Source organism: Artemia sp. Qi Xiang Cuo, chromosome 5, assembly GCF_049724085.1.
Source record: "Artemia sp. Qi Xiang Cuo chromosome 5, ASM4972408v1, whole genome shotgun sequence".
Lineage (NCBI taxonomy): Eukaryota > Metazoa > Arthropoda > Branchiopoda > Anostraca > Artemiidae > Artemia > Artemia sp. Qi Xiang Cuo.
In genome coordinates, this window is record NC_142798.1 from 20,970,284 (window position 1) to 20,984,371 (window position 14,088).

Genomic DNA, 14,088 nt, shown 5'->3' on the forward strand with positions numbered 1-14,088 from the left:
ATATCATAACTTTTGGATGAGACTAAGCATTATTGAAAAACGACAAGAAATTATGTAGAAAAAAACAAGATTTTTCAACTAAAAGTAAGAAGTAACATTAAAACTTAAAGCGAACAGAGATTATTCCGTATATGAGTGGAGCTACCCTCTCCATAAAAGTGCATTCTTTAAGCTAAAGTTTGATATTTCTGTCTTAGTTCCTTAAGAACGACTGCTGAAACACAAACCCGTTGAATCGGAATAAAAAGGTTTTTTGAAGCACCAGAAAACTTTAATATAACGAGTGAGGGATTGAGGAGTGTATGTGCGACACTATTTTACTGGTATTGTAATTCTATTGTTTTTGCTAAATGGGATTCGAGGCTGAGTGCTCCGATTCAAATAAAAAGTGGGGTCCGCCAAGGGAGCGTACTCTCGCCCAGAATACATAAGTCGGTTATTGTTGATATTATTGACAGCCTTTTACCTACTTCGTTTCTTAACGGTGTGGAGATAACGTATCTCACATATGCTGACGATGTATTGCTGATTAGTAAAACGCACGTAGCTCTTCCATCGAATCTTGATATGTTCTTGCATGGCTTTTCTAGAATTGGTTTGCGAATTAAATATTCGAAGAATGCATTTTTAGCGTTTAACTGTGGTTACCCAGTTTCTGTTTCTATCGGTACTTCTGCTATTTCTTGCGTTGATTCATTTGTGTATCTAGGAGCACAGTTCGCTTGTACGTTACATCAGACAAGAGAGGCAATATGTTGTCAAATAGTGGAAAGTTTCCGCTCTAGCTATGGTTCGATTGTACCAAATATGTGTAGATTTGTAGATACACTTTGTCGGGAGTGTGCCTTCTCCTGACAGGAAGAGATATGTCGCATCTTAGACAAAATTACTTTAAGTTTTGTAAATATTTTCTATATCTTCCTTAAAAGGAACAGTAATTCAAAAGAATTGATAATTCCCATGTCCGGGATCCTTTCCATCATTTAGATAGTATTGAACTCCATGCTAAGGATAAATCAGCATCAATAAAGTCCCGCCTCGTGTCTCTTTTTTGTGAATAGTTTTTTAAGTGATTTCTATTGTCTAATTTTCTTCTTATTTCTTATGTACTCCGCTTCTTACTTTGTGTTCTTATAGGTATTTTATAAACAAAAAATAAATAAAAATTAGATTCAATTTAAATATTAAAGAGCATAATAGAAGTTGTGATTCATGGAATGATACGGCAAGAAGGTACATTTTTAAATCTACTATGCTAATTTTTACTTCTTCCAATTCACACGCTAAACTTCACAAAAATAAAAGAATTAGTTAGTATTTCCAAGAATATTTACAAGTCAAAAGTTTGTATTGGTCCATACCAATACAATTTATAGTACTATGCTTTTTACACAAACAACATTGAGCAATATAAATAGACAACATTAGAAATCATACTATTGCTTTGGATTTTTAATTTTGTGCGATGAAGCCGACAATTTGATTCAATAGTTTCCTCAGTTCCTATAAGAATACACCTCAGGCTCTTACAACTCCCTCGCTATAAGTGCCGAAACTTCACATATCATAACTTTTCTACCAACACCGATTAGAAATTATGTTGTAAGTTCCTTGCCCAAATCTCTTCAAGGTACAATAAAGACGAATATGGAGCACATTGGTAGTTGCCAACGATAGTGACGATAAAAAAAAATAAATAAATAAAAATAGAAAAAAAAATAAAAAAAATAGGGGGCTGTCACTATCATGTCCTGGTGTAAGGACAAAGAAGGTTAAAACACTTTCTGTTATTCCGACATGATGGGAAACATTTTTCTGTCCAATTGTTAGATAACTTTTAGTATAATCTGATTAATAAATTTTTCACCTAGTCTTTTTATCTCTGTTGATAAGAAAAGCTAAATGCATTTTCAAATAAAGGCGACAATTTGATAATAAAGATCCCAGTTGCACAATATATAATGTGAATTTATTAGTTATTTAGAAAATTTTATTGAAAGTATTAGACAATAAGGTCTAATTATTGGGTTTCTGATTCAGTAAAAAGATGACGTCACCAATCGAAGATTATTGTGGATCCCAATTTTGGGTAAGAAAATGGAATTTTTAAGTGTAGCCCAGATTAACGCTAAATATGGTTTTACCTACATTTCAATTATCAACGAATTCGTCATTTTTGCAAACGTCACTGCAAATATACGCGTTTTAGATAGCTGGAAAGGCATGGCTTTCAAAATTCTTTGCCAGGGTCCTTGACTGTACAAGTGCACCCGCAGTAGAGTATAGGAAAGCTAGCTCTTCTTATCTTTTTGGAAGAAAAGAAATACAAATAAAGTGAAAATTCTTGAAATTCAGTGGATGTTTATCAATTGAAATACTTCTCTAATTTTTGAAATTAGAGCCAATTTTTTTTTGTAAATGGTTGTAGCTAACTTCTGTTTGGGCTATCATTTACGAGGGCTCGTATTTGAGCCTCTATAATGCAGTCAAAGTTTTGTGATTTTCGCTAGTCACGTCTTCCGCATTTCGACCGACTAAAAAAACTTTTATTTTGTCATTTGCTTGAAGTTTGTCATTTGATTTCAAATCGTTAAGCATTCATTAAATAATCAATTCAATCATTATTAACTTAATGAATAACAAATTTTAGGCTGATTTTACATTGAGGCTAATAAAGAAATTGAATTTTTTACGTTCTCAATCCTGTATTTTGTTGTATGTGCTGAGATACTTATATTGAGATGTCGGCAGCAACTTTAATGTATTTAGTTTGCTAGTGTGAGATGTCAGTTTATTGAGTTGCTCTGTTCTGAGTTGGATTGGCTGCGATATCTATATCAGCTTAACTAGGTTTGTTTTCGTTGTCTTCACTTAATTGGGTTCAGCCATCCGCGTTCAGTTACATCTATTGATTAGTCTGTGTTGGGTAGCTTCAGCGGAGGTGCCTGGAATGAGACTCTTGAGTTGGGTCAACTGAATAGGGTTGTGGATCTGTTAAACAACTTTTGTGTTAGATTAATAAACTGTGATTCCAGTTTCAATAATATATTTTTCTTTGATTTTGCCCCCCCCCCAAACACCAGGGCCTTATTCAGGATTTTCGTCCGGGGCGAGGGGCGGGGGATAGAAAAAAATTGAAGGAGAGCTTGCACAAAAAAAGATTAGTTACTATTTGACTATCAAGGTTTCTGTTTGCAATTTTTTTTTAAATATGTTTTTTTTTACTTTTGTACGGGCCGGACAAAAATTCCAAGGAGAAGTCAAACAAGGCACCCTGCCCCCCCCCCTCCTGGTACGGCCATGCTCCACAGAGAATTTTAAATATGGCCGTATATTCAACGTTTTGAATGGTGCAGCACCAAGAAGCCGTAAGTGACAAACGTAAAAATCCCAGATGGTAATTTCTCTGCTTTCAAAAGTCTTTAGTTAATTTAGGTTATATCAGATGGGTGGGGAGCTGTAGCTGGATTTTAGAAAATAAAACATTGAAAAGAATACTTTGGAAAATAACAAATTTAATACACTGCAAAGTGAGACTGAAAGACTAAAAGTAATAGTAAATGCCGTCTTTTTTGAACTGGTGATAAAAATTTATTAAAAGGGATATGATGAAAAGTTGTGTTGAAAGTATACCAACTTGCATTGGTATACTGAATAATAATCTAATATCTGTGATATTTGCATGTTCACTCTGAGGCAAAAAGGTAGTTTTGTCTTTAATTTTGACTTGGTCAATTTATTTTTAGAATATCTTAGAATAATTGGGCCTATTTGTTTAATTATATTTACAAAATTGTAAAGTAACATAAATAACATTATAAGGTTATTTGGTATTTATAATGTTAGTTATTTCGTGTTTTACTTTTGTCCAAAAGTTTGTTTTGCATACAAATATTATATAAATGAAAGCTTTTGTTCAATGAAAACCATGCCATCCTTGGAAAACCATAAGCACAATTCCTAGGGGGGTACCAAATTTGAAGACTTTCCCACTCGAAATTTTGTCCGACTCGTAAAAGCGCAACAAAAATGCATATAAACAAACTTTTGATGTGTTTCTTAAAATATCTTTCTTTGTAAAACCCCCTCCAAAAAATGCCCCATCCGAAAAAATTCTGGATACGCCCTTGTTAAGCTTACTGACTTAAGCAGTCATTGGCTTTTTATAAATTTCTTTTCCTTCAAAGAAACGTGGTTAAAATAAGATAAATAGTACAAAAACTGAGTAACATATATTTGCGCTTCGATATCATGAGTTAGCATATCTATCTCTTCTTCTTTGCGTGTTTTGTCGTGGACTTTGAATTTGTTTGATTTTTATTTTCAGGACGCAAACTTAACATGGAATTCAGATACTCCAGATTTTACAGATTGTTTTCAAAAAACGGTTCTAATTTGGTTGCCTTGTGGCTGGCTTTTGTTATTTGCAGGGCTTGAAATATATTTTATACTGAACAGCAAAGCTGGAAATATACCATGGAATTTGCTAAATATTGCTAAAGTCGTAAGTAACGTATTCTTTTTATTATATTTCAATAAAAAAGATTTGTTTAGTTGATGCACCCGCAGATAAATATTTTGTGCTAAAAAGTGTGTTTTTTGTAGAAGCAGTATAGGAGAAAGCAATAAAATGCTGACACACCAGCAATTTCTGTGTTTCTTTAAAAAACACATCCTCTCTCCCCCAAAGTCTGACCTTAAGGCCTTTCTCCTTAAAAATAGATGACTGCATACACAATTTGAGTGTTTTTAACCCGCCTCCCATCCCCCTCCCTTAAGGAAAAATTATTCTATCTCCCTCCTAACCATCAGAATTGGACATGTAGTTACATATCCTTACAAACATATAAAACAGCATCCTTTTTGTCGTTAAGAACTTGGTGCAATTGAGATTGCTTACTTTGCCTCTTGATCTCATAAATAATATTTGCCCTTCTTTATCGTTATTTAGATAAATCTAATGTTATTTTTCTTCTTAAAGTTTTACTCTGGTGTTTGATCTAAACAACCTTCTTCTTTAAAATACTGGCATGAATAATACTTTGTCGGATGGCGTATAAGCAATTTGTTGAGCGGTAATCTTTGCACACACCTTGAAGAATTTCTAAAAAAGACATTTGCATTGCAGCAGTAACTGATTTAAACGCCTCAGGAGGCCATAGACGGTCAATCGTTTTGATCAAAAAGATTCCGTCAATCGATTGACTCAAGCATGACCGACCGTCTAGGAACTTGTTTGACGCTTGAGTCAAGCATTGACGGTGATTGATAGAAAGTTTGAATGACTTAACTATTTTGATCAAAAACAGTGTGTTAGATTAGCATTGGTCGTGATTGAAGGGTCGATTGAAGGTTAATTGAAGCACACGTCAATCTTTTGACAGAACATTTTGATCAGAAAGATTGACCGTCTTGGGTCTCCTTTACTTTTTAACACCGCTGTCTCTAATAACAGGGACACACCATATTCACACATCGGCTGTAGTAATTCAAAGGGTGTATATAACACTTTTGCTAGAATGACATATATAACACACTCTGGAAAAATCGGGGGAAGGTAAGGAAAGCACAGGATGGCTTGCCTGCAACCCTTACATTAACCTCCTGGCTAAAGTGCCAAGAAATGAAGACCAGTTCCGCCACTTGGAACCTTTAAGTCTAGTACTGCTTCCTTTACCTTACCCTTTTATCTATTCAACAAAATTCTCTTGAGAGATTAAACTATGACACATTCATATATCTTATTTTAATCCCAAGAAAATTTAGAGTCACTATTTCTAAAAAAAAAAAAATTATATCGCTTTTTCTAAAGTGCTGAAAAAGTATGGAATTTGACCTTTCGATAATGAATTGCGTTTGTCCTATCTTGAAGGCTGGATATAATCTATAAAAGTTACAATCTCTGTGAGTAGTATTCCGTCTATTTTCTATTTAGCAATAGAAATTTTGTATTGAAAGTCTTCGATTGAGAGGTACTGAAACATATTGTTCAAACAGTTCGTGCCCCGGATTTTAGAGGTCATGCTGCCAGGTGGTGCTGCATTCGTCTCTTCACCTTAAAACAAACCTCATCAAGGTCTCTAGGGACAGAGTTGTTAATTGAAATGTGCAGTATTTGTTATGTATTTGTTTCCTCTTGTTATTATTCTATTTGGTGTTTTTGTTGTTTTAATAAGTTTCTCTCTCTCTCTCTCTCTCTCTCTCTCTCTCTCTCTCTCTCTCTCTCTCTCTCTCTCTCTCTCTCTCTCTCTTTTAACATGTGTACTTTTTCTACAAAACGAATGGATATTACATGCAGTATTACTATCATCTACACTGCAGTGCTTCCATTTCTACTATATTTTAGGGTAGACTACTTTATTTTGAATGTTTCTCCTATGTTTTTAGACCTACTTTAGTACTTTATATCCACTTTAAATTTTCCTTGCCAGGCTTATGGATTTTTGTTACGGAAATAGGAATTTTGGATACAACGGCGGGATTTCGGCAAAAGCGATTGACAAAAGTTCTAGTTTTTGTCGAACTCGCGGATAGATCCACAAAATTTGAAGCAAATAACCAACGGGGAAGGATTGAAGGTTTGATTTTTAGAATTGGATGGCATCCATAAAGGCGCCAAGTGGAGTGCTAAAGTTCAATAGCGTTCTTCATGTCCTTCGGTTTATTTTTGGACTTCCCTGCTCAAAAGTCGTTGTGGAAAGACTTTTTAGCATTCTGAAAACAGTAAAAAACGAAATGAGGAATGGGCTCAAAGAGGTAACTTTGGCTGCGACGATTTCTGTCAAGTATGGGATGAAGCGTAAAGGCCCCCCTACGTTCACCGAGAGTTTAAAGAAAAAAAAGAAGTCCGTGAAATCCGATGCGACTGCGTCCGAATGCGTCGCTTTTTTAGGCATTGGAAAAGACGATGGGGATGGCGACGACAACGCTGAGTTGGGATATTAATCTTAGTATTTGATGTTTTCTCATAAACCTTATTATTTTGTAATTCACGTTAAATTTTCCTGAATACAAATTAAAGTGCATCTACATTCGGCATTTACTGGAAAACTGGGAGGCAGGTAGCAGTCTACACTAGTTAAAATCGAATAATTCAAAAAATCAAAATGCAGGCGCTGTCCTTAAATCAAGCTTTATGCTATTCATTTTTGCTTCTATACTCTGCTTTAAATTAACAACTAAATATATAAAAAAAGTCAAAATAAAAATAATGGGTGAAAAAGCGACCGGTTGGATATCATTCATGCTAATCCTTCGTACCAGTTCAAATAAAAATGAGGGTGGTATAAAAGTAGTAATATAGAAGAAAAAATAATGGCAAAAAAAAAAACAAATAAATAAAATATATTCATATTTTCCAGAATTTGAGATCTGGCATCAGAATCTATAAATCAAAACCTAACTTAACTATTCGATAAATAGAAAGCATTGTTTTAAACGTCAAAAGAAGATATTTTGGTACACGTAAAAGGTCTTGAGTTGCAAAATAAGTTGTCTTGAACAAATGCTATTAAAAGTCAGCCTAATAGGTCTTTACATGTAACTTGGAAAGAAGTCAGAAAATGGGGAAACTTTGAGGGATTTAGGTATTAAAAATAGGGAGTTTCAGGGACTTTCCACCAGTCTTTAAAGGATTGAAAAAATTTAAAGTAGAAACACTGGTAATATAGCGTAAGAATCAATTTTGTTAACGTTCCTGTTCAAATAGTAAGCACGATAGCATACTTACTTCCGTATTCTGTCCTACTTTAATTCTACTCTTTTTTTCGTACTTAAAATTCCCGCATTAGTGGAATGGAAGAACTGCATCACAGTGTTGCATAACTAAAAACCAGGTACTGGGATAGGGTGGGGGATCAGAAACTCCTTTATGGGGAAAGGGAGTGCCCAAACCCTGAAGAAGCAGATTTTTAGCGCCAAATTTTCTTGACAGGTCTTATCGATGAAAGGGGAGAGTTGGGTTTTAGTTCTTGCATTTCCTCTTTTGAAGCAATCAATTTAAACCAAGCATGTAATATGGTTTCTAAGGATAGGGTTGCTGGTGGTTAATTGAAAACGTTTAAGAATGCAAAAAATACAGTTACTTTGCAATAGTAGGTGTTTTGCTCATCGACGGCTTTTCGAAACCCTTAAACTACTAGTAATATAAGATTTACTCTTCATTAAATACTTATACAATGTGACATGTTACTATTCCCCCAAAAGCTCACTGGCCTGTAAAGAAGGGGGAAGAAAAATGAGTTACTCACTGAGAGAAAAAAAACAAAAGAACATTTAAAATGATAACTTACTCACAGACAGAAGAGCAAAAAGGAGAAGAAAAGAAAATATAAATAAAATAAAACTATAGAAAACAAACCTAAATAGAATAAATAGACTGAATTGATCAAGTAGATTAAATTCTTTGAAAATAGTGTTACTGTTTCATTGAATTCAAACAAATAAACCTTTCCATTTTAGAAGCGTAATGAAAAAAAAACAAAACAACAACAACAAAAAACACTTTTTGTCACATTGGTCTACTATCAGAGCAACCTTTCTTGATGCATTAAATAAAAAAGTAAGTCTTTTCACTTAAAGTTACATTAAAAATTAAAACGAACAGAAATTATTCTGTATATGAGGGGGGCTGCCCCGTCCTCATCCCACGCTCTGTACAGTAAAGTCAGACTTTTTATCCCAATTCTTTAAGGACGAGTTCTGAAACAAAAGAGCTGTTGAGTCAGAATGATAATCATTTTTGAAGAGTTTTAAGACTTTGGTGCAAAGAGCGAGGGATAATGAAGGGGCAGCTTCCCTTTATATACATAATAATTTCTGGTTTGTTTTAAGTTTTAAAGTTGGTCCGTAGCTTCAGTTGAAAAAACTTGCTTTTTAATTTAATATCTCAAGTAAGATTGGTCTGATAGTAGACCAATGCGATAAAAATTTCTTTTCATTACGTTTTTTATTTGCTTCTAAAATGGGAAGATTCATTTGTTTGAATCCATTTGAAACAGTAAAACTATTAGTTAAAGGGTCTCGAAAGGCCGTCAGTTAGCAAAACACCTACTATTGCAAAGTGACTGTATTCATAAGTGACTACTATTGCATTCTTAAACGTTTTCAGTTAACCACCGGGAAACCTATACTACAAAGAGGGGGAAGGGGTTGAGGAAGCTGCATCTTTTCTCGTACAAAGAATTATCTCTGTTCGTATTCAGCTTTAATGTGTTTCTTTTCTTGAATTTGAAATGTTTTTTTTTACTATGCATGAAGTATGAATGCGGACGTGTTGCGTATTTAAATATGGAAATATGCGTGGGGTATTCCTTCGTCTGCCATTTTATTTTTAATTTTATTGATTTTTTTCTTAACTTGCTTTAAAACTTTTGGTTACTTTGGGCTGTGGTTTGCTCTTCACTAGGTGGCATCTATTTATCAGACTACAGTATAACTTGATATAATATTCTATATATTAAAATTAATCTGTAGAAAAACATATCAACAACGCAATCCTTAATATTAGATATCCAGCTTTATGCATTGGGGCTCCTAAGGCCCAACGATGAATTTAAGTTTCAATCTGATTGGTTAAAAGTTGATTGGTCCTTACTGATTGACCTTGGCCCAGGGGCTTAGGTATTTAAGTTTCCGATTAATCAGAGATTATAAACTTTTTCCACCTATTTTCTTACCTCTTAATGTCCGTCCAATTCACAATGAAAGTTTGAGGCCGTCTTGGTCCTGGGCACAATTCTTGAGAATTAAACAAACTAGAAGGTAAGCACCTTTTGGGCCCCTTGTTTTGGCAAGGAAATTATTCATTCTTTAATTTTAACGTACATTGGGGTCCCCTTTACGCAAGGTTTGAAGGATGTAAGTGTCAGGCCGCTGGAAAAAAAACATTTAGGCCCATTTTTGTCAAACTATTTTTTTCAAGGTTTTTATGCATCGGGGTCCCTCTGAGCCCGAGAATTACGTATATAAGGAACTTACAGCTGCTCTAGAAAAATGAACTTCCCTTTGAAGGGCAATATTTTCGGACGAGCCAGTCTTTCCTTTGTCAATTTTTTTTCTTTTGCATTAGGTTTCCCAAATGCCCAATTTTTTAGCCTATTTAGGGTCCCATTCTCAGAGGCTACGAGGGTCAACCTAATTATTTGTGCATTCAGGTCACTTTGCCAAGAGACTCGTGGATGTAAGTTTCAAAATCTCATCTCCTACACTCAACACAAAATTTGACGTGTCTTTAGCCTTTCTTCACCACAGTACTTCCTGGAGCTCTAAACTTTATCCCCACAAGCCATTGCCGAAACATTGCAGATACAGCATTTTGATACACTGGGTGTAAGTCTTTTAATTTGCCTTGCTACTTTACTATGTATAGATTACAAGTCCTGCAAGGGCCCATAATGCAAAACACTGAAATGAATAGGGGTAAGGTTTGTTGAGCCAATCACCTACTGCAACCCTCCCTCAATCAGAATCCTGGTCCACATGGTCCCAAAACACTCCCTTAAATTTTCATCCCGACCCGCTAAGCCTTTGTATTGTAGATATACTATTTTGAAAACCTAGGTTCGATTTACCTTGCTACTTCACTGTGAGAAATAGTTCCACTTGGACTAATAGCATAAAAACTTCTAGCTTAATCCGAGACAAAAAACATCCCCTCCCCGCTCCTTCTATTCTCCGTTTCAAAATTCAAAATTTGAAATCTCATATCCCCCAAAACTCCCTCAAAGATTAAGTTTCCTCCTGCCTGCCGTTCCCGAGACATTGTATTTACACTTTTTGGCTAAACTGGGTTGTAGACATATAGTCTTTTGATTTATATCGCTCCATCACCGTACATGGATTCTAAGTTCCCCAGGGGTTCATGGCATGAAACATATTGACAGATTGGAGATAAACTTTTGAGCGATTTAACTTTTGTTTTCCTTTTTGGCAATTTAACATTTCCATTAATATTTTCTTGTAAGGAATGCTTTTAAATCAAAGAGTTCAGTGACTCGCGTTAATTGTAACCGAAACTCTAAAAAAAGAAGTTCGGCAGCAAAGTATATATTACTGTGAATGTCCGAATTCTGGTTAATGTCGACATTCACCAGTGAATGTTCGAAATTCCTTTTTCTCTGCTTGTATTCATTTGGCTTTGCGAATTCGCTTTTTCAGTCTTATGCTATCTTTGGTGGTAAAAGTTAAAGTTAGGTTAGATTAGGTTATAAATCTCAGATATGGGTTAAGAGCCTAACCAAACCTGTCACCATCAAACCTTACATAAAACGGAAAAAGTTAACTGGCAACGATCACTAAATCCAAGGAGAACAAAAGGTATTTCGGACATTCACCGGTGAATGTCGATATTGACCGATTTCAGACATTCACGGTAACATATACTTGAAAAGAATCGATTTTTTGGTGATTTAAATTATTTACAACTCATTAAGTTTAAATTCATATGTCTTTAATTATGACCTTGAGAAAATTTGCTTGGGTTTCGCAAAAGGGGAAAACACACTTTAAAAGGGGTGCTGTTTAAAAGGAAATTGCACAATTGTATTCTGTATGTTAAAGCATCCAACCCCAAGGGTTTTGGTAAACCTGGCTCACCCTCCATGAAACAAAATCCGTTCCCTCACGGGGAAATCCCCCGTGGAAAGTTCCTCCCTCGTAAGATAACCCCTCCCCCGCAAAATTCCCACCAAAAAGTTTCATCGTCGTTGAAACACCTCCCCCTCCCCCCCGCCGTAAAATTTCTTGTGGACGATCCAGCCTGAAAATTCTCCATAATATACTTTCATTTGAAAAAGGTTTTAAATTCTAATTGTTTTTCGGGTCACTCCGGAAATCCCCACTTCCGTGGAAAGTTTTCCCCGGCAATCCAAACCTGCTGAGAATTTACCCTGGACAATTTCCCCTGAATATCTCCAAATGTAAAATTGAGTTGGCAAAGAGAAAGAAAGACAAATAAAAAGATTTGGTATGGGAATTCTGTAAAATGTAAAATTTCCCCTGAAAATTTCACTCCCGGAAATTCCACTCCTCACGGAAAATTGTCCCCATGGAAACCCACGCCAAGCAGAACAATCCCCTCCCCCCCCTCCAAAAAAAAATAAAGTGTCTATGTACTTCTTAATAACAAATAATATACGCAAACAATGGGGAAATTTCATAACTTAGAGCCCTTTCCCCACGGGCTATGGGGGGGGGGTCATGTTATCCCTAAATGCATAGTTATTGGATCTTTCAATCATTTTGAACAACATTGCTATCAATTCATGGCAAATTTGTGATCGGACGACTTCAAATGCACCCTCTCTCAATCTTCTAGGACTATTAGTTAAATACGATCACCACTCGAAAAAGAAAAAAAAAAAAAGACATGCTTCCGTGATCTTTCTTCCGGAAAAAAAATACAAAATTCCATATTGTTTTATATAGGAGCTTGAAACTTCTCAGATAAGCTCAATCTGATGGTATGATTCTCAAAAAGATTCCTTGGCTTTTAAGGGGTCTTTTTTCATTTTCGAAGTTCAGGCAAACTTTCTCTGGCTCATAAGTTTTTATGGGTAATACTAAACTTGATGAATCTTTTTTATTTGGAATCAGCATAATAAGCCGTTCTACTGATATCAAAATTCCAGTTTTTAGAGTTTTTGTTACTACTGAGCCGAGTCACTCCTTACTTACAGTTCATTACCACAAGCTGTTTGATAAAAGATGTAATTGCACAATATGGGATTTCGTGTCATTTTGTGGCTTAAAACAATAAATTTGATCCGAAGAAAGCTAAAATACCATTGAAGTAATTGAACGAAAGCTTCGAGACAGTCATTCAATTTAGAACCATCAAAAGCCAGTAATGTGAAGCGTTTTTATTTGAGCGACCGTAATCTTACTTGGTGACATGAACACAGAACTCATCATATGCAGTTGCTCCACCATAAAAGTAAAACTAAATTCTTTTATTGAAGTTACTCAGTTGACAGCGTTAAGCTACTTTGGGTTGATTCATCTGTGTTTTTTCATCAGTTAATCAGTTTGATCAGGCTGATCAGTTGACAGCGTTAAGCTACTTTGGGTTGATTTAGCTGTGTTTTTTCTTGACTCTAAGCTACTAGACATTAACCAATACAGTACATAAAATTGTTTACATTATAATGTCCTGCAAAAACCCTTAAATATTAAAGATAAACATTGAAACATTCAGTTGAGAAGAAAGGAAGAAATAATACAAGTATTTATAAATACTTATATTTATTTATATTTATATACTAACCATTGCTGTAGGTTATATATATTATGCAGGTTATATGCAAGTTATAGCTGTGCCGGCTATATTTAGTCGTTGTATTTATATTTGTTATATTTATCTATATTATTGTTTAATTTCATTTATTTAGTTCTACTGTATGATAGTTCCTCTTTCCGTATTGATCATTTTATTTTTGGTCATAATGGCTTCATAGAAGCAGATAATATAAAATCTGGTTTAGAACGACCAAACGAGTCTCAAAAGCAAGAACGACCTAATCACTTCCACTCCAGTTTTTCTCGGAATTATAGAAGCTATTCATCACGGGTTCATAGTTAATAAAAAGGTGGTTTCTAAGAAGCAAAACAAGTCTCAAAAAATATAAATCACCTTAGCATTTCAGCTGTGTCGTTTTTTGGAAGTACCAAGTGGTATTTCTCTTTCGTAAACATGAATTTACCTGAGATCATTGAGATCATAATGAACAGCAATAAACACTACTTGTTCACCATGTTTTAATCGATTTTGCTTATACTGTTTTGTACTTTTATTTTGCATAAGTATTTTTTCGTTAAAATAAATTGATTGTTCTATTAATTGTTAAAAGAAAGTACATTCAAATGCAAAAACATGGATTTTGGGGCCTACAACTATCAAAACTGTATTTATTACGAGTAAAATAATGTTTGTGTAAAATAATGTTCTCAAATGCTTGTGATATAACTTTTTCCATAGACTTATTTCAATTATCAAAAGTAAATAATTTTTTATATACTATTTTTATAAGATTTTAGATTTCCAGACATGTTCCCTTTCTGTGACTGGCGATTCAGCTATCACAGTCATTT

General features: G+C 34.6%; 1 protein-coding gene across 1 annotated transcript in view; it reads left to right on the forward strand.

The window, feature by feature from the left end:
* Positions 1-1,931: 1,931 nt before the first annotated feature.
* The window catches only part of LOC148951940 (ATP-binding cassette sub-family C member 1-like), a 171,813-nt gene continuing 159,656 nt past the window's right edge, over positions 1,932-14,088 (forward strand). Inside the window, exons 1-2 of the mRNA XM_089089422.1 lie at positions 1,932-2,089; positions 4,328-4,504. Of these exons, the coding sequence (XP_088945548.1) occupies positions 2,048-2,089; positions 4,328-4,504 (219 nt within the window). The 5' untranslated portion in view covers positions 1,932-2,047. The remainder of the gene's footprint in view (positions 2,090-4,327; positions 4,505-14,088) is intronic.